The 18,874-nt window shown below is 39.7% G+C and overlaps 1 protein-coding gene across 1 annotated transcript; it reads right to left on the reverse strand.

The window, feature by feature from the left end:
* Window positions 1-214: 214 nt before the first annotated feature.
* On the reverse strand, window positions 215-18,572 carry wdr75 (WD repeat domain 75). Its single transcript, XM_077536026.1, has 21 exons — window positions 18,411-18,572; window positions 17,723-17,852; window positions 17,294-17,359; window positions 16,691-16,781; window positions 16,143-16,267; window positions 15,587-15,657; window positions 15,393-15,509; window positions 15,200-15,288; window positions 14,276-14,434; window positions 13,760-13,819; window positions 12,323-12,438; window positions 12,070-12,245; window positions 10,862-11,025; window positions 10,295-10,475; window positions 7,333-7,427; window positions 7,138-7,233; window positions 5,547-5,716; window positions 5,409-5,468; window positions 2,411-2,560; window positions 2,244-2,335; window positions 215-541 (listed from the first exon to the last, which is right to left on the reverse strand). Exons 1-21 carry the CDS (start codon window positions 18,494-18,496, stop codon window positions 316-318), a joined length of 2,520 nt encoding a protein of 839 aa, XP_077392152.1. The 5' UTR covers window positions 18,497-18,572; the 3' UTR covers window positions 215-315.
* Between the last annotated feature and the right edge of the window lie 302 nt (window positions 18,573-18,874).

Consider the following 18,874-nt stretch of genomic DNA (forward strand, 5'->3'; position numbering starts at 1 on the left):
TCTTCTTGGAAGCCTCCATCACCTGGGTGAAAGACGGCGAGTTTATGCAAGCATGCTCCTCCGCGACCGTTTCTCTCAGGTCCCCAAGTTATTTACCAACGAGGAAACCTACATTTGAAAATCTGCCGTGAACCTTTTGCAATAGCAAGAAAGTATAAAGAAAGTGGCATTTGATACCTTAAAAGTACATAAAGAAAAGAATGATGCTAATTGATATTATTGGACACTATTTTGTGTGTTGCACACATTTATTGCGAAACAGACCGATAAAAAAAATGATAATTATTGAACTTGAATTTACATTTCAGTTTTTGCTCAGGGGTCTAAGAGGCTGCTGAGCCAGCCGCGCTCCAGTTTTTTCACTCGCCTCAGTTCTCTTGCCTGCGCTCGCGTCATCGCCGGTGCGGCGGGCTCGGCCGCCTCGCTCGCTTCCATCGAGGGCCGCTCGGCTCCAACAGCGCCAGTTTCCATTTCCTCCTCGTCGGAGGAGTCTTCTTCCTCTTTCTCACTCTCCATTTCCTCCTCGACGTGTTTTGGTTTACTAAAGGGCATGAAAACAATGGCAGGGCTTCAGCGTGACATTTTTCATCATAAGCACTCATTTTTATTTTCACGCAATGTGACCTCATTTGAGAATAATTGCAGAAGTCGTTTTGTCTGCTTGTGCAATTTCATGACCACCACCAAACGAAAACTATTTTTGCTGAATTAGTCCCGCTGCCCCCACCCCTTATTTTAAAAAGTGTGTTTTAATAAGTTTAAATGTGATTAAGGAATGTCGAAGGTTAAAATATATATTTTTTAAATATACTGAGATAACTTTAGCACATTATTTTTGCCTAAATTAAATGAAAATGTGACCAGCTGCTGCTAACATTCAATAGTTCTAATAAAGTAGTAACAAGAAACCACCACAGCTAACAACTACCAGTTAGTAATCATTGCTTGAAACAAGTTTACAGTTAGATGTTAGCGCTAGCTAGAAACAAGTTTCTAGCTAGCGCTAACATCTACAAACTTCTAGTTGGTGCTAGCAAGAAGTTTCTAGCTTTGGTCAACAAAAAACATTAACTAGTCATTAGCTTGTGCCAACATCTACCAGTATAGTTAGCGCAGACAAGTTAATAGCTAGGGCCAACATAAAACACTCATAATTATTTAAATTAAATGAAAACTAGCAGCTGGTGCTAACATTCACCATTCCAATAAAGTAGTAACAAGAGAGTACCACCGCTAACAACTACTAGTTAGTAGTAATTGCTTGAAACAAGTTACAAGCTAGCGCTAACCTCTACCAACTTCTAGTTGTTGCTAACAAGACGTTTCTAGCGCGGGTCAACATAAAACACTACCTTGTCACTAGATTGCGCTAACATCTACCAGTATAGTTGGCACTGACAAGTTAATAGCTAGGGCCAACATAAAATACTCACGATCATTTATTTAATATACTGGATGGCCTCAACTTTAGCGCATATATTTATTTTTTTAACCTAAATTAATTAAATGAAAACGTTACCAGCTAGTGCTATCACCAAACATCCACAAGCTCATGTTAACAAAATGTATACTGGTATTTATGCTGCATTCGAGGATGGTCGGAAGTCAGATATATCTGAGTTGGGGGTTTTTCCCCAGTTCCGACCTGAAAGCGTTCGAGGCAAAAGTAAACAACCAAAATGGTGGATGTTTTTTTTTTGTTTTTATTTTATTTTATTTTAGGTGCTCAGAACTCATTTTGACCTCCAGCAAACTTATCTGCTCGCAATTTTGCTTCATTTATTTATTTATTTTTTAAATCTTATTTCATAAGCATTTCATACAGTTCAGTAGTTGACCGTATAATTTCATGCAGGGAGATATACTGTCACGGCATACGGTCACATACGTTGTGTTACGTGAAGTTATGTTGAATATTTGTGAATGAAGAAAGCTATTTAGTTTTATACCAGAGTAAATTGTGTTTTGCCATTCAGAGTGACGTCACATCCGCCTGTGAAGTCGGGGTCCTTTTTTTCTTCCGATTTCGCAAGTGGAATTTCCCATACACACTTCCTGGTTTGAACTCGGAAAAGTCCGACTTCAGACCATCATTGAATGCAACAATACCTCTCACTTCTTTTAATTAATAAAAATAAAACAAAAACAAAACAAAACAAGTGTCGGCTCATAGTTGGAAAAATTTGTTAAACCAAATATCATTGTACTAACAACGTGATTAGACTGGGAGTACGTGAACTGACCTGGAGTCAGTGACTGAGATGAGCAGTGACTGCACAAATATAGAGCAGAGGAAAGTTGCGGCAGGGAGGACGTGGGCGGGCGTCTGCAGAAGCTGTAAACAAAAGATGAAAACAAATTTAATATTTTTTCTAATGATGCCCATCAATTTGTAATCAAAAGTCCGCACCTCCTTAACAGCAGCAGAGCCCTGCGGAAGCTGAGCTCTCACTGCTGAGTCGGGATGATCCGATTGGTCCAGATCGTCTCCTGCTCCTCGCCGCCGTTGGCCCAGCAACAGCTGGAATGGCGTCATGGCAACGGTGTCGTCGATGGCAAGCTAGTCAAGGGGAGGAAGCGCACGATCAATACATCCATTCCAGAGTGGGAGAAGAAAGAGAGAAATGCTCTTCTTGTTTCTGCATGACCCGGTGCACGTTAATCATCAATACTGCAACGGAGCCATCAGAGGGGATGGACTGCAGTGCCTGGCAGCGCTGTGGTCCCCCCCATTTGTGTCCCTGCCCCACCACTTTGTCCCTCCATTCCCTTTTTTAATGCACCACACATATACATATTCATTTTTTGGGGGGGGATACGGGTGTGTCGGAGTAGGGGAAATTTTTTCCCTCTGCTCCGACTCACCTGCTCCCAATTTTAATGCACCACACGCACACACTTGTATATACACTGGGTGGGGCCACATTCACGGTGTAAGGGTAGAGCTCGCCAGTCGGCGAGCTGGCGGACTCAGTAACAGGGTTAGGTGTCACTTGTACTCTGGCGTGACGACCGGGGCCTCTCCCCACCGGGCTCGGTGTTCTGGTGTCCCGCCTTCTCCCCTGGTGCTTCCTCCTCTGCTTCCCCCCTCCCGCCGCTGTGCAAATCTCGCGCGGCTGGAGGTGGGGTGGGCACATCTTCCCTCTCTGCGCTGCTGCCCGGTGCCGGTTTCCGGGGGGGGGTGGGGGGTTCTCGCGGGGGGCCGGGTTCGCGGGGGGGGGGGGGTGGCGGCCGTCGGGGGGGGGGCGGCTTGTTTGGGGGGGGGGTGGAGGTATGGGTGGGTGGGGGGTTGGGTGCTGGGGGTCGGGGTGTGTTCGGGGGTTTGGGGGTCGGGGGTGGTGGGGCCTGGGTCGTGGTGGATGGCGGGTTTGGGTGGGGTGCGGGGGGGTCGTGGGGGGATGGGGGCTGGGGACCGGTGGGGCGCTGTGGGGGCCCGCTGGGCCTCGTTCTGCGGCCTTGGGCTCGGGGGTGTGGGCCGGGGCTGGGGCGGGGGTGTTCCGGGTGTCTGGGTCGGCTCGCCGACCGGTGTCCGCTCGGGTGGCTTGGGGGTGGCCTTGGTGCTGCCGCGGCCTGGGGATTCCGGGGGGGGGGGGGGGGGGTGCTCGCTTTGCTGGACCGCGGTTGACGGCTTCTTTCTTTGGTGGTGGTCCTTATGCATGCCAGATCCGTCGCACCAGCATCTACTGAAACTCAACAGAAGTACCCTCTCCCTCCCACAGCCCCTTGAATCAGTTGGTGCTGGTGTCTGTGGTTCTCACTTTGCTTTATCTATCCTTCCCTCCTTCCTCTCTTTAGTTTTTCCTCTGGTCACTTGAGATCTTAATTTATTAGAAGTATGAGGTTTCTGGGGTTGGCATAAGACTCCGGTTTTGTAACCACGCAGGAGGGGTCTTGTTGGTGCTGGACTTCACTTTGATGGATTGGATGTACTGGCTTCTATTGATCTCACTCTGCCTTATCGATCCTTCCCTCCTTCCTCTCTTTAGTTTTTCCTCTGGGCTCTTGAGATCTCGCTAAATTTGCTGGAATTTAGAGGCTTCCGGGGTTGGCGTAAGACTTTGATTTTGTAATCATGGGGAAGGCAGGAAGTGTTTGGTCGGTGCTGGATGTCACTTTGATTTACCTTTCTTTTCTCTTTATTTCTTTTTTTTTCTGACCTTTTCTCTGGTCTCCTGACCATTTAAATCTCACGACTCTGGCAAGATTCTGAAGTACCTGGTTAAGGCGAAGGGTAATGGGATATTTATAAGGTTTTAGGTGAATGAATGAGTATAAATTTATACGTATTTGCACGCACGCACACGCACGCACGCAAACGCACACACGCAAACGCACGCACGCACACACACACAAAAAAAAAAAAAAAAAAAAAAAAAAAGAGCAATGATGACAAGACGTTGAATCGGTAAGACTACCGAATGAACAATTCTGAGCTCTTCAAAAAAAAAAAAAAAAAAAAAAAAAAAAAAAATACTGCTACGGAGTGACAGCGTTTCAATTCATTTCAATGGGGACATTGTATTAATCTTGCTCGCTACAGTACCATTGTAGTGGAAAGCAATTAAAAAAAAATTCTAGATGGGAAAAAAAGAGGTCCACTTCATGTGTAATATTCAAAAAAATAAATTACTCTCTCAATAGTACTTAGTGCAACGTCTTTTTTGTTAATATTGGAAAATTACAAAAAGGGGGAAAAAAACTTGAAAAAAACCTAAACTTTCAAAAATAAGAACATATGGTAACTAACAGGTCAAATTAGGACGTGTAATTAATCGATATTCAATTGCAATTTCAATTATTACACTCTACAAATACAAAATAGGTATATCGTTAACTAAAAAATATTAATACTAATTTTGAGTTGTTTAAATTTATAAATGATAAACAATAAACAAATTAATCTTGTTTGGTCCAAAAGGATCTTGCATAATTATAGTGTTTCAAAGAAATGTATTTGTCTTAACATTTTTTTTTTATTTTTTTACATTTAATCATTTTCTTGTTTTATATAAAAATAAACCAAAAACAAATGATTGTCCTAATAGTGATTGCAGTTATTACCAAATTAATCGTGATTAATAATGCCTTCATGATCATGCAGCCCTAGGTCAAATTTACCATTAAAAAAAAAAAAACTATTAAAAAAAAACAACAATAATAATAATAAAAAAATAAATAATAATAATAATAAAAAAATCGAATGAAGAAATTATTTTCTTCATTTCATTTAATATAACTGAACAGGCAGCAGGTCACAATGACCCACAAACATTACTGTTCCAAATAGACATGAGGAGAGTTCATGCACTACTGTACTGTCATAAAATGCAGTGAAACCTAAAACAGGCCAAAGGGACAGAGATGTTTACAATAATGTTGTGAAGATCATAAAACGCGGCATACGCTACCTGTTTATTAGAAGCCATCAGTTGTTTTTCCTCTGCTTTGGTGATAAAGGTCATAAGGTCCTGCATGGGAAGAGCCCGTGTCAAGTTGAGTCCATTAACAGCTTGACACACAACAAGACAGTTGTGTTTTCATCCCACCATGTGCTGGCTGAGGAAGTACAGCTGGGATCGGTTGAGCCATTGGCAACTTTCATCGCAGCTTTCCTGCATGGCCTCCCTCGGGGAGAAGACGGCCCGGGTCACCTTTCCCGGGCAAACCGCCTTTTGGCAAAACAGCGGCCGCGGCTCGCAGGGCTTAAACACAAACACTGACGAGCAACACAAGCAAAGTATGACACTTAGCTGACAACATTCCATTTTTAAAACAAAGAGAATAGAATAACGTCTGCGGGCTTAATTAAATAATTATTTTTTAAAATCGAAAATAATGTAATTTCCCACTTTCAACCAGTTGTCATGTACAAAGGTGTATTAGGGCCACGTATAAATATATATATTTTTTAGAGGGCGGGTCCAATATGCCGAGAAAAAAACTTTAAAATTTGCCACTTTAGAAATTCGCAAAGTCACAAATTTGCGAGGAAAAAAACTCAGAAGTTTGCGACTTTCTAAAGTGGCAAATTTTCGAGTTTACAAAGTGGCAGATTTGAGAGGAAAAAAAAAACTCAAACTGACAAAGTTACGAAACTTCGCAAATTTGCGACTTTCTAAAGTGTCAGATTTGCGAGTTTATAAAGTGGCAGATTTGTGAGAAAAAAAAACAAACTCAAACTGACTAACTTTAGAAACTGCAAATTTACGACTTTCTAAAGTGGCAAAATTGCAAGTTTATAAAGTGTCAGATTTGCAAGAAAAAACTGCAAAACTGACGAACTTGCGAAACTTTGCGAGTTTATAATATGGAGATTTGCTAGAAATAAAAACTCAGAAATTGACAAACTTATGAAACTTCGTAAATTTGCGATTTTATTAAGTGGCAAATTTGCGAGAAAGAAAGCTTATAAACTTACGAACTTCGCACATTTGTGACTTTCTAAAGTGGCAAATTTGCAAGGAAAAACGTGTGAATTTGCGAGAAAAAAGCGAATTCATCAAGTGGCAAATTTTCACGTTTATAAAGTGACAGATTTGTGAGAAAAAAACTAAAATTTGCGAATTCATAAAGTGGCAAATTTGCACGTTTATAAAGTGGCAGATTTGCGAGTTTATTAAGTGGCAAATTTGCGAGAAAAAAATCAAACTTACGAAATTTGCTAATTTGTGACTTTCTAAGTGGCAAGTTTGAGAGTTTTTTTTTTTTTCTCGGAATATTGCCCCCACCTTCTAAAAAAAATATATATATTTAAACGTGGCCCTAATACGCCGTCGTAGCCATTTTGCGGGTCAAATTACCTAGTTGTAATAATATATATATAAAGTTTTTTTTTTAAAAACAGTTTTGAATTGGTAAAAATCACAATTTGGTTTGTAATGAGTAAAAATCCACTGTTTTAACAATGGTACACATCAACAAAATTCAATCCAAAATAGATTTTGCTGCATTTAAACCCAGTTTTATGCTGCGGGTCAAATTGACCCGTTATGTCTCGCACTCTTAAAAACATAAAAAACAAAACAAAAACAAAACAAAACAAAACAATTATGCTAATACAACTTCTTGTAGCTTCATCATTTGTGTTCTTTTCAAATCTCAAACGCGGTTGGTTCCCTGCACGGCACAAACGCTTACAGTCAGTACATCCGCCGAGGCTGCAGAAGGCCGCCATGTTCTCCGCCAGCGGGTCCGACAACAGCAGGCTGACATCCATGGAGGTGCTCCACTCCACTTAGCGCAAAGACAACGAGGAAAAAGAGCAAACAAACACCGTTAACACATACAGTATGTATACACCGTGTATGCGTTTTAACATCATAAGATCTTTACATGAGCAGGTGAGGAGATTCCAACAGCAGAGCAGGTTCTTGGCCGTCGTGCCCACCAAGTATTTGGAGCAGCTTAGTCGGCCAAAACAAAGATCCCTGGGGAAGGGGGAAGAAGAAGAAGAAGAAGAAGAAAAAAAAAGAAGTTCCTTTTGTGTCTGTGTGACTAAAAATTCCAGAGCGAGCTCAACACATATTTTACAGGATTATCTTTTTTTCCCCCCCTTCTGTGAAGACTTCCAATTCGAACATGCAAGCCGGGCTTGAACACCCACAAAGATCAATAGTTGGAGGTTATATATCAAATAAAGATAATTGATTGATTGATAATCTGGCCTAATATGAACAATGTGTTAAGAGGGACATCTTGAGCACGTCACACTAGTGGTTGAACAACTTGTTTGTTTTTTGTTTTTTTTTGGTAGCTAATGCTAAGGAGGATAATAGTTGAATCGTGTTGACTAATAAATAAGACCATTTATTTGATATCATTTGTGCAACTGTATGACGACTCCATGTAAATGCATTGCTCACACTCTCTGCCAAGAGGTCACATGTATGGTCATTGGGTCCAGTTGCCCCGCCCCGGACTCACTCATCCAATCACATTAGAGAATCAATTAATCTATCAATTAATTACAGGAAATTAATATAAAAAATAAAAGGGGTTAATAATGACTGATATTAAAAATATCTAAAGGGATTTTTTTTTTCTGTTTTGACACTTTGGGCCAGCTTACTAATAAACAAACAAAAGCCAGTTTTAGTGCCGTCACTATCCAATATTTTTAGATTATTCAATTGATTAATGGAATTAATTTGAATTGTGCATTAAAGTGTATTACAAAAGTATTTTTCCCACTGATCACTGTTTATTAACCAGTGATTGGTGTTTATTTCGTACTTCGTATTACTACAGTAAAAAATAAAAATAAAAAATAAATAAATAAATTAGGTACTGTATTACCGGTTCGGTCACTGTTTCCTTCTTTCATGAAGGACTACAGAAATCAGTGAGCAATTACTTTTGATATGCTAAAATCAGATGATTTGGACCATTTTTAATAAAAAAAAAAAAAAAAAAAAAAAAATCCAAAATATTTAATTGTTAAAATAGTTGTGGATTAATTTGATAAGCTACTTGATGATTAATCAATTGATTTTGACAGCTCAAAATAAATGTAACAGCTGCATGGCTGCTATTCACAGTACAATTAAAAAAATAAATATATATATATATATATATAGTAATTAATTTTTTATTTAATTTTAATTCATTAAAAAATATATATATTGTGCTCTGCTATCAACCGCGTTACATTGCTTTACTCGAGTGCTATAAATTCCAACTTGTCTGTGAGGCAGTGAAGGTGTCTTGAGTGTGATTGTGATTGGACGAGTGGGTCGGGGGGCAACTGGGCACAGCAAGAGGAGCACGCGTCAGTGGGATGGAGGGAGGCTCAAGTGAAACACGAGCTAGATATTTTTCAAGTTCGAACCGTCATTGCTTGGGCCTCTCTCACATGGAAAACAAACAAACCGTCAGGATATTCAAATGTGCTACATGTGAACCTCCCTTAAGGGACCATCCTGGATCACGAGCACTGAACCCTGAGCTCAGCATTATTCAATATTGTGAGTTTCACAATGAGTCAGGATATGGTTTGGCTGTGAGGTCAAGCAATTCAGCAAGCTCAACACATCCATAAGCAGGCGCCGGCGATTATACAAGACGGCGCCGCTGCTGGCAGCTGGCAAAACAGCTCAAAGTAGTTTTTTTTCCCCTCCTTTACTTCAAGAAATAAATCCTCGTCAGCTCACAAATGACCGCAACTTTCGCATTTGAGGTTATTTGAAAACAGTGCTTCTTTTAAAATAGCCCTGCCCTTAAAGCTACATTTGACAAAATAAAAACCGGATAGGATTGACTAACTATGATAAAAACTAACAAGCATGATTGAAACTGGACTAAAACCGACTAAATTTTAAAACGGCTGATAAAATGAACACTACTTGTCAAGCATGCAACAAAAGACCTTTCACTGATAAACACACTGAACTCTTAGAGTAGGCATTTGTGGAAAGGCGGGTAAAGTCTATCAGTGGGGCTGATCTGGAACTCGACATTAATAAAATATGGATTGGTTGCCCCAAATGAGCTTGACGCTCAAAAAAAACAAAAACAAAAAAACAAAAACAAAAAAAAAACAAACCGTGTGACTTTGCCCAGTCAGCTTGAAGAAAGAATATGCACGGCCTGCAGCGGGTTTGGGAAAGAGACGCTGCTGGTGAGGCCTGCGTTCGTTCAAAGGTGACTGAACGTTGTCAAAGATGGAGGCGCTCATGTGGAGGTAGACACTTTCTTGTCGTCAACACATTAGGACATGACAAGCCGAGCAAAGTTAAACTGCAGTGATTCCTTTGTTGACACTAAAAACATGAATAAACTTTGTTTGCGGTGCAATTTTCAGTCATTTATAATATGCATAATGAATTTTGAGACGCACCGTAGTGAGTGCAATAACGTACTTGACCTTGAGGATTAGTTTCTCGTTTTTCATAAAAACCTCTTATGTCAACCATTCTCATTTTGTAATTTGTATATTAAGCCAAGCAGAGGTTTCATACTGTGTGTTTTAAAGGTCAATTTGACACATAAGAGGAAGATTAAATATGGCTGACTTGAAAAAAGTGGTACAGAAATGAGGAAGAACGTTTGCTCTGACTGCATTTTGTGGGTGTTAAACAACAACAACAACAACGTGACAGCGATGTCCCAGAGGCTCCTTCGGTTCCCATGACACTAATGCTGGCAAAGTAACAATCAAGGGTTCAAGTCTCACGTAGTGAAACCAATGTTAAAACATCAAAGGGCAAGCAACTCACAATTCATTTGCAAACTCACGAATCAAACCTTTTTCCAAATTTCGAGATCTGGGATGAGTCAGTCAATCAATCAATCTCACCTGATATCACCGGGCGGTTGGGACAGCGTGGTCTGGAGCTCCCAAGTGGCCGGGCTCCACAGGGTCACCACCTCCTGGAAGCCGACGGCGAGCAGGGAGCCGTCGGCAGAGAAGCAGCAGCACTGAGGCGCCAGGCCGTGATAAGAGCCCACAAAGTCGCACGACCACGACGGACCCTCGTCTGCGCCGTCAACAAGAACGGAAGAAAGAGAGAGAGAGAAATTGAGAAGATCGATTATTATGGACAATGAAGCAAAAAAAATAAAAATAAATAAATAAAATAAAATAAAAAAATCGATTGAACACTCCTGTTGCAGGTCAAATGGATCCATTTTAAAGAAACACCAAACGGGGGTAAAGTTGAGGAGAAAAGCAAATTAAAAAATGGTACAATAATGTCATTTTTGTTAATGTTCTAATATTTTTGCCAAGATTTTTACATACACACAAGTGCAGTAATTAATCTGTTGCCTGTAAAAGTTGACGTGCCCACCCACAGCCCAAAACTGGAGTGTGAAAAAAAAAAAAAAAAAAAAAAATCACTGTAAAAAGGAACGGCCATCTGACCTTGCGTGTGGGTGGGAGGCACCGTCTGTTGCCAGACTTTGAAATGTCCGTCCTTACTGGCGGAGACCAGCGTGGCGGTCTGGTGGTCCGCGGCGGCGGGACAGAAGCACATGGCCGTAATCCCAGCCTCGTGGGGGGCCGAGATGCTTGTGTCCAGCACAAAACTGCAGATGAGAAGTGGTATCATTTCAGGATTTGTGATTTCGCCTTTTTAAACCCACAGTCACGTTATTACTTAGTCGAGTATTTTTCAGGTCAAAACGACTTTTTTGATTGGCTTAATGAGTAAGCTAAATCTCCATGGACAAAGAAAATTGTTCGTTGCGACTCAGTCAAAATGAGTCAGGTAATGCACACCTGAGAAAAATAGGAGTCCTAAGTTGTCCCAAATCGTCTTTGCACTTACTCACAGAAGATTTATTTGCACTTTATATCATTTTGGGGTCAAACTGACCCAATGATTAGCTTTTTAGTTAAAAAAAAAAAAAAAAACAAGAGTGAATTTTCCTCTGAGATATAATCAGTGAAAGATAACACACTAAATAATAATTAATAATCAAGTATATTGAGATATTTTTCCATTTCCGACAGTTTTGGATAATTAAACACACTTCTGGATCATACGGACCCAAGAATATTATTCTTGTTAATGAGAAATTAAAATAACAGCAGGGTTAGTATAGCATGTAAATAGTAACTAGAGCTGATTAATCACAATTTCGATTAATCACAATTAATCAAATTTTTTGTCCGCCAAATTTAAAGAGCTGTGTGTTAAATTTTTCGACATTTAATATTATTATTAAAATTTTATCCACTGCACACTCATCCTCCTCTTTTTCTAATCAGTTTATTACTTGCATAATTTAAAATGGGGAAAAAATACCCCAATAGTTTGACATGAACAAATATTCTGAATGTCATACGCAAACATTTATTAAATGCTTTACTTTAACGCGTTTATTGCTCAAACACAACCTGTGCTACATTTAACGTAACCATCCGATGTCATCTTAAATCATCTGCAGTCAAAATTAATAGTGTGATTAATCTGTGTTAATACATGATTAATGCAATATTACTTTGTGATTAATTAACGCGCTTTGACTTTGACAACACTAATTAAAACGCATGTAGTTTTGTTTTTTTTTGGCTCAATTTGACCCACAATGCAACAGTGGCCATTTCATGGCAAACACGTCATTTACCTTTGTGTTTGCGGGTCAAACATCCAGAGCTTCAAATGAAGCTCCAACTCTGCCGCTTTCTGTTTCCTCTCTTCAACCGTCGCCAGGCGCTCTCCAGCGGCGTCGAACGCGGCCCTCACCACTTCGAACTGCTGCAATCCCAACTGGTGGATGTGCTCCTGCTGCACAATATCCAACTACGGGCAAGGAAATATGTGAAAAGTCAAGACAATATTGCGACGGAATGCCCGAGCGACTGTTGAAAAACGCTCACGTTAAAAAGCAGCTTATCTCGCTGAATGGAGTAAAACTGCAAGTGGCCCGGCTTGCCGTTCAGGACGAGCGCCTTGCTGCGTGGATCCACCAACAAGTCCGTGGCGACGCGTTCTCCTGCACATGGACAGTGAGTGATGTTTAGCTCTATGACTACTTTTAAATTGACAAGTTTCTACTTCAATTGCAGTTGTCTGATAGGGTTTAATGATGTTTTTAGAAAGGCTAGATTTATTATCACTAGGTGTCAGCCTATTTTTTTTCTACAATTTAATACTCTTAACATAAAAGTGGAAGAAAATGTTAAATAGAAATATGGCTCCACCTTTTAGTCATTGATACAATAATTTCATAAAAATTCATAAAATTGAGTTAAAATGAAAAAAGATTAACTGTACTGAGAAAAAAAAAAATGAGTGTGAGATTGATTTGTGTTGGTAATTTTTCTGCCACTACATGGCATAATTGCATTTGAAAGGCTGACAGCTCAGTGCATTTTTCTTTTCACAATCAGAGCTCCCTAATCTTTAAAGGGATACTTGACTCATTGAGCCATTTTCAGTAGCAAAAAGACAACATTTTGTCCAGAACGAATTTGATAACTTAATTTTTTTTCTTTTCCAATAAATAAAATTAAAAACTACCGGTAATTTTTCCACTTGCTGTCAACTGAAGATGGCGTCACCTATGCTAAGGGAATAGGTAATGACCAATCATGGATCACCTGTTTTCTGGGTTTGGTCAGCAAACCTCAGCACAGGTGATATCATCTTCAGTCGACAGCAAGTGGAAAGAATAGTATTTTAAGGTATTCATTGTACATGAAAAATAATGAAGTTACCAAATTCATTCTGGACAAAACTTTTTGCTGCTGAAAATGGCTCAATGAGTCAAGTATCCCTTTAACATGAATGAATTAACCTGTGAAATTCTGCACATTTTTAAAATTGGAAAATACAACTTGACCTCAGTGTCCCCATAGATATATGCATTATTATTACTGCTAAATTTTGATTTGGACGCGTCTGCTGTGTTGCGACTGGAATTCCCCCAGTAATTTCAATTAAAACCACTTATTCGGGGGCATGTAAAAAGCAGTCAGTACTTAGTTGGGTTAATTTCAGAGCTGGCACTTTGACAATCTCTATAATGATCTTCATGTAGAAGCAGGTATCCAGACAAATGATGAAATGTCAAATGTCATTGGGATAGTTAGTTTTGTAAACATAAAATTAGTTTCAGTTAGTTTGTTTTTTTAAAAGAGCATTTTCGTTTTTATTTTATTTGATTAACTAAATTGTTTTTTTTTAATTTTAGATTTTTCGTTAGTTTTAGTTAACTAAAAAAAAAAAAAGATCTTTCTTGGAGATAAAGTTTGCATTACCAACTCCATGCAGACTAATCCTTAAAGTAAACAATTCTCGAGACTGTTACTCACCTTTGACAAGACCCTGAATGACGGCAGACACTTTAACACAGCTCTTGATAATTGTGATTTCTGCGAGGAGGAGGAAAAAAAAAAACGCAGTAAATGACATTTTACAATCCTTCGGGCTTATATATGTTGCTTTATTGTAAATCCAGAAATGAGACATGGACACAAATAAAAGAAACACACCACAACTCCATTATCTACTGTTTACTTAGTACATCGTAATAATGTTATATACCCCGACGTAGTAATCCTCCTCAAAATAAAACTCCCTTTTGACACATTCACCATGCATGGGTGTTGGTGAATTCAAAAGTATATATATATATATATATTTTTTTTTTTAACTCATTCAGTGCCATTGACGGCTATAGACGTCAAAAATCCCTTTTAACTGTGCTGGCAGTGAATGAGTTAAACACATTTTCTAAAATATTTCTTGGCAAAACAGGTCAATTTGACCTGCACATTATTCAGAGGGCCATAAATGCAGTTGAAAAGACAAAAGACAAAATGTTTTACTGTTATCTGCATGCGAGGTACAGAACAGCGCGCCATCGGGTGAGACGGTGACGTGCGTGATTGTGGCACCGAGACGGGGAAGGAAATCCCGCTGACTCTCCTGACCGTATTTCCACTGCACCAGCACAGACTCCACACCTCCGCTCAATAGGTTGCTACCTGGTTACAACAAAACCCCAAAAGCAAAACTATGAATTAAAAAAATAAACATACTGCAAATTCGAGACGGGCATATTAATTAAATGATGGAGGGGCCGCAATTTTTCATCAGCACTACTGGAGGGTGGGCGGCCACATTGGAACACATACTTCCTAAGCAGATGTATGCTAAAAACGCCATTTTAATTAAATATGGATTTAAAAAGAAAAAAAAAGAAAAGAAAAAAAAACATGCATGTCTGTTTTATACAGAATCAATGTAGTGCATAGTACCTTATATAATGTATTTTAATTAAAAAACCATTTTATTAGAATTTTTTTTTTTTTTTTTTAAAAGATCCAACCTTCAACAACAAAGTGTTTGAATAATCAGAAAATAACAGCATACTGTGATTTTTTTTTTGTTTTTGCTAAGGGCTATTCAAGGATGGCACAAAACTGCTGAACACCAACCAAAAATAAATAAGAATTATATAATATAATAATTCGTCCTGCATGTCATTCCAAAACTGCAAAAATTATGCAGTATATTGTTGAAATGTGTCAGGAAAAATATTTGTTATATTTGCCCACCAAAAATATTTAAAAAAAAAAAGGGAAAAAAAAGAAAAGAAACCAAAACCGTTTTTTAAAAATACTGAAAAAAAATGTGATTAAGTCAATCTGCACCATGCTTATAATGCCCACCAATAAATAAATAAATAAATCAAGTTGCCAGTTGTCCATCCCTGCCATAAATCTCTCTTGATAAAATCGTAACCGTGCCTTCCGGAGTGAAGCAGAGCGAGCTGACAGCGTTGTGGTGCCAGTGTAGTGTCAAATAGGTATACTCCTTCTTGTGGTTGAAATTTCTCCTAGAGGATCAACACCATAAAAAGAAAAAATATATACATAAAAAGTGTGAATACCCTATCAATACTAAACATCTCATTGGTGTAATGAATGGTACGCGACTCACCACAAGCGAATCTTTCCATCCTCGTGTCCGGTGGCAATGACGTCGTCTTTCGGGTGACAGGCAACACACGTGAACGTGTTTTTGCGTCCTTTTTTGTTGTCTAATTTCAGGGGAAAGCTTTTGAAAATACAGGAAAGAAAGTCAGAGAGTGAGGTGATCGTCATGATACATTAAGCCACACTTTTGTAGCCCACCTGAACGCCTTGCTCTTCTTGAAAAAATACACCCCCAAATGCACACCCTTGACTGAAGCAGCATACTCCCCCTGTGACGATGAAAAGTTTTAGACAATGGCTCATACAGTGGCTACAAAAAGGTAACACACCCCTGTTCAAATACCCCAAATAAAGTCAGGATGTTGTAGTAGTGCCATCATCATATTTCACTGGAGGAATTGTGTTGTTTTTGCACCAATCACAACTTATGGAATTGTGGCCAAACGGTTTAGCCTTGCACGATTTGTCTCATGCAACGGGAGATTTCTTGGGTTTTTGCAGAATGTAGCAGGGCCTGGATTCCCGTCATTCCGCCCTACCAATCTGACTTTTGCCATCCACTTTATTTCCAAATCAGCTGGTTTAGACCAAACCTGAAAAACAACTTTATAGCAATGCAACAGGTCCTATAATGGTAAGCTTACCCAACCATATGACACAAATAAATTGTAACCCTCCTGATATATGTCACGCATGCATGATGTGTCTCTGTTATGTTGTTGTTCAAGATGTGTGACAGAAGTGGTGTACACACCCCTCTGCCAAAGGCGATGGATTCGGGACTGGCGCTGACATCTGGGAGCACAGCCGAAAGTTCCAGGCCTTCCACTATCTGTTCTCCACTCTGAGGTAGGTGGAGCGCCACTAGCTGGAACAACTCTACATACACATACATGCACACACAAGTTGTGACCTTTTACCTCCATTCCCCCTTTCACAAACAGTAACAAGGCCACTCAGTCTTACTGCTTTGTCTCTGGCACACCCTAGTGGTGCTGAGTGGTTATTAAAAAAGAACTTTGAACTGAAATGTACTGAATGAACAGTTTTTTTGCCTGCATCAAATCAAGTTACACATGTTGATAAGCAAAACTTGTGTCAAGGGCTAGTTTTTTTTTTTTGTTCCTTCTAACGTTCCAGGTGGTGCTGAGTTGAGGATTCCTTTTAAAACATATTCATACAAGGATAAATAATGCACATAAATAAAGGTGCGTGACACGTGCAGGCACACTCGTGCTGAATACATGTTTTTCTTTTAAATAGTAAGTTAAGAGTGACATGTACATCAGAAGAATCGCCTACCGGTTCTTTGGTCATGGATGACGACAAAGACAACTCCATCATGGTGTGCAGAGGCATAGATGGCGGAAATTGGATGTCCAACAAAGTAAGTCTAGAAGAGATCAGAAATGAGTCCAGATTCAGAAAAACAGTCTGTTATTTTTGCTAGTGGCCTTCTTTGAAAAGGTGAGGATATTCATGTACATGTTTTCCATTATATTAACAACAACAGTTGAACGGGACCTTGCACCCTGGTTAACGGCGAATACTTGAATTGTTGATCACATTTTGAAGGGATGCTGCTTCGAATTGGGGCTTAGGAAAATTCTCCAGTTGGGGATAATTTGATGGAATTCACCCAAAATGGCTGACTTCCTGTTCAATGGGTCTTTCAGACTTCGTTTGTGTGTCCTGTTATGTAGTCAATCAATTTCATGTTGATTGGTAAAACTGGTGCCACAGGCTAATTCTTTCCCAAAGGTCAAAGCCAGGGGGACCTTCTGAGGAAACATTACCCTAAATGGACAACTTCTGGGTCCATTTCAGTCATCATGGGTCTTTTGGAAGTTTGTCCCAATGTGTATATAAAATAAATGACACTTTAGTAAACAAAAATAAAATCACCTTAATGAGGATACAATCTGCAAAGTCCCAAAGCCTGACACTGCCATCTGCAGAGCAAGAATAGACCTGCAACAGCACAGTTACATAACAATGAAGAATCAACAATATAAGTATTATATGCAAACAACTTAAAGTCTCTCTGCATGTCAGTTAATCCATTTTGAAGTAGCTTTTCCACTTTAGTGCAATTCAAGTATCAAATAAAAATGGCTTATTTCACATTTTCATAGATTAGGAAAGGTTTAACATGCACGTTTTAATGAAAAATCGTCCTTCAACCATGAACTGTGACAGGTAATTCATTAAATATTGATTAAAACACGTTAATGGGTCATCCAAGAAGTGTTTCAAAAGTAAGCTGGACTGCTAAAAGAAGCATGACATACGCAAAAACAGACTCCTGAATCAACATGTCAAAGATGAACGTACCTGCAGGTGGTTGGAGGGCTTGAGCAGCACACCTGTGACCAGATCAGTGTGTCCCCGCAACTCATGAATGCATTCCTCTGTGGCCGTGCTGTACACCTTCACACACTCTCCGGAGGCGCACAGAAGGAACCTGCAGTCACACACCATACACAGGTAGCGGTGGTTGCGTTTGGCCATGTCATGTGCTACATTGTTGTATCCATTTACAAGGGTATTATGGTATGCAATGTGTGGCTGATTTTGGGTTGTTTCAGAGTAAGCGTCTAATAAATGACAGTGCTCTGTGTGTCGAGTTTTTGACCAGATGGGGGGAGCGTTTGTTGTCATGTAATGTCAGTACACCACAAAAAATGATGCCATTATCTTGGGCTTTGCTTGTTTTCAACTGCGAGTTGTGATTGCTGACCATTATTTTGATTGGAGTGCCAAACAGACATGTCAATACACCTGGGGACCGTTTTAAATGGTTAAGAATGCATACGTATCATTTGAAGTTATTTATTCCACTTCAGTAACATGGAACTTACGAAGACTTTATATTGCGATCCTCAGCAGAGCGTTTTACAGGGATTTACAAAGCTAACTGCTAGCCCCGGCGTTAGCGACAAGGCTGTACAACTTGACAACCGCGACGGTCGGTCGCCTCCGCGCGCGGACCGCGATCCATTGTGAAGAAACATGCACTTACTTGGAATCGTGCGAGACAACAGGCGCTCGAAAATTGATTTTACTCCCGCCACGGTGAACCACGCGGATATTTGCGTGTTCCACCATGTTTTCGCTGTGGGTTGGGTTCAACTTTAACCCGCTGAACTGACCTTAAATGAGAAAATGTGCAATGGCGCCACCCATACCACTGGAGGATTTTGTCCATTCATTCATGAGCCCGGATTCGAATAAACTTGGGGGGTACAATAGGCCCACATGTACGTGTTTTTAGACTAGGTGACAAATTCTGACAGATTAGAATTAGACAACAAGAAATAAAAAACTAAATCAGTGAAGTTCAAATTCACTGTGGTTCAGTACGTCACTTCCGCCATCTTTTCGTCTGTGGCCGCTAAAAATAAAAAAAAAAACAGTAAAAGATAATTATATACAATACAATAAAAAAATCTACATACCAATTTTACGCTCAATTTAAGTAATATG

The sequence above is a fragment of the Festucalex cinctus genome, chromosome 11 (genome assembly GCF_051991245.1).
Source record: "Festucalex cinctus isolate MCC-2025b chromosome 11, RoL_Fcin_1.0, whole genome shotgun sequence".
Lineage (NCBI taxonomy): Eukaryota > Metazoa > Chordata > Actinopteri > Syngnathiformes > Syngnathidae > Festucalex > Festucalex cinctus.

Excerpts from the sequence above, each read along its gene's own strand:
- wdr75 (XM_077536026.1), bottom strand. The coding sequence starts at position 18,496 with ATGGTGGAACACGCAAATATCCGCGTGGTTCACCGTGGCGGGAGTAAA. Across the intron at positions 16,268-16,690 it reads CATCCATGACCAAAGAACCG|AGTTGTTCCAGCTAGTGGCG; the intron begins GTAGGCGATTCT and ends ATGTGTATGTAG. Across the intron at positions 2,336-2,410 it reads GCTCTGCTGCTGTTAAGGAG|CTTCTGCAGACGCCCGCCCA; the intron begins GTGCGGACTTTT and ends TTTTGTTTACAG.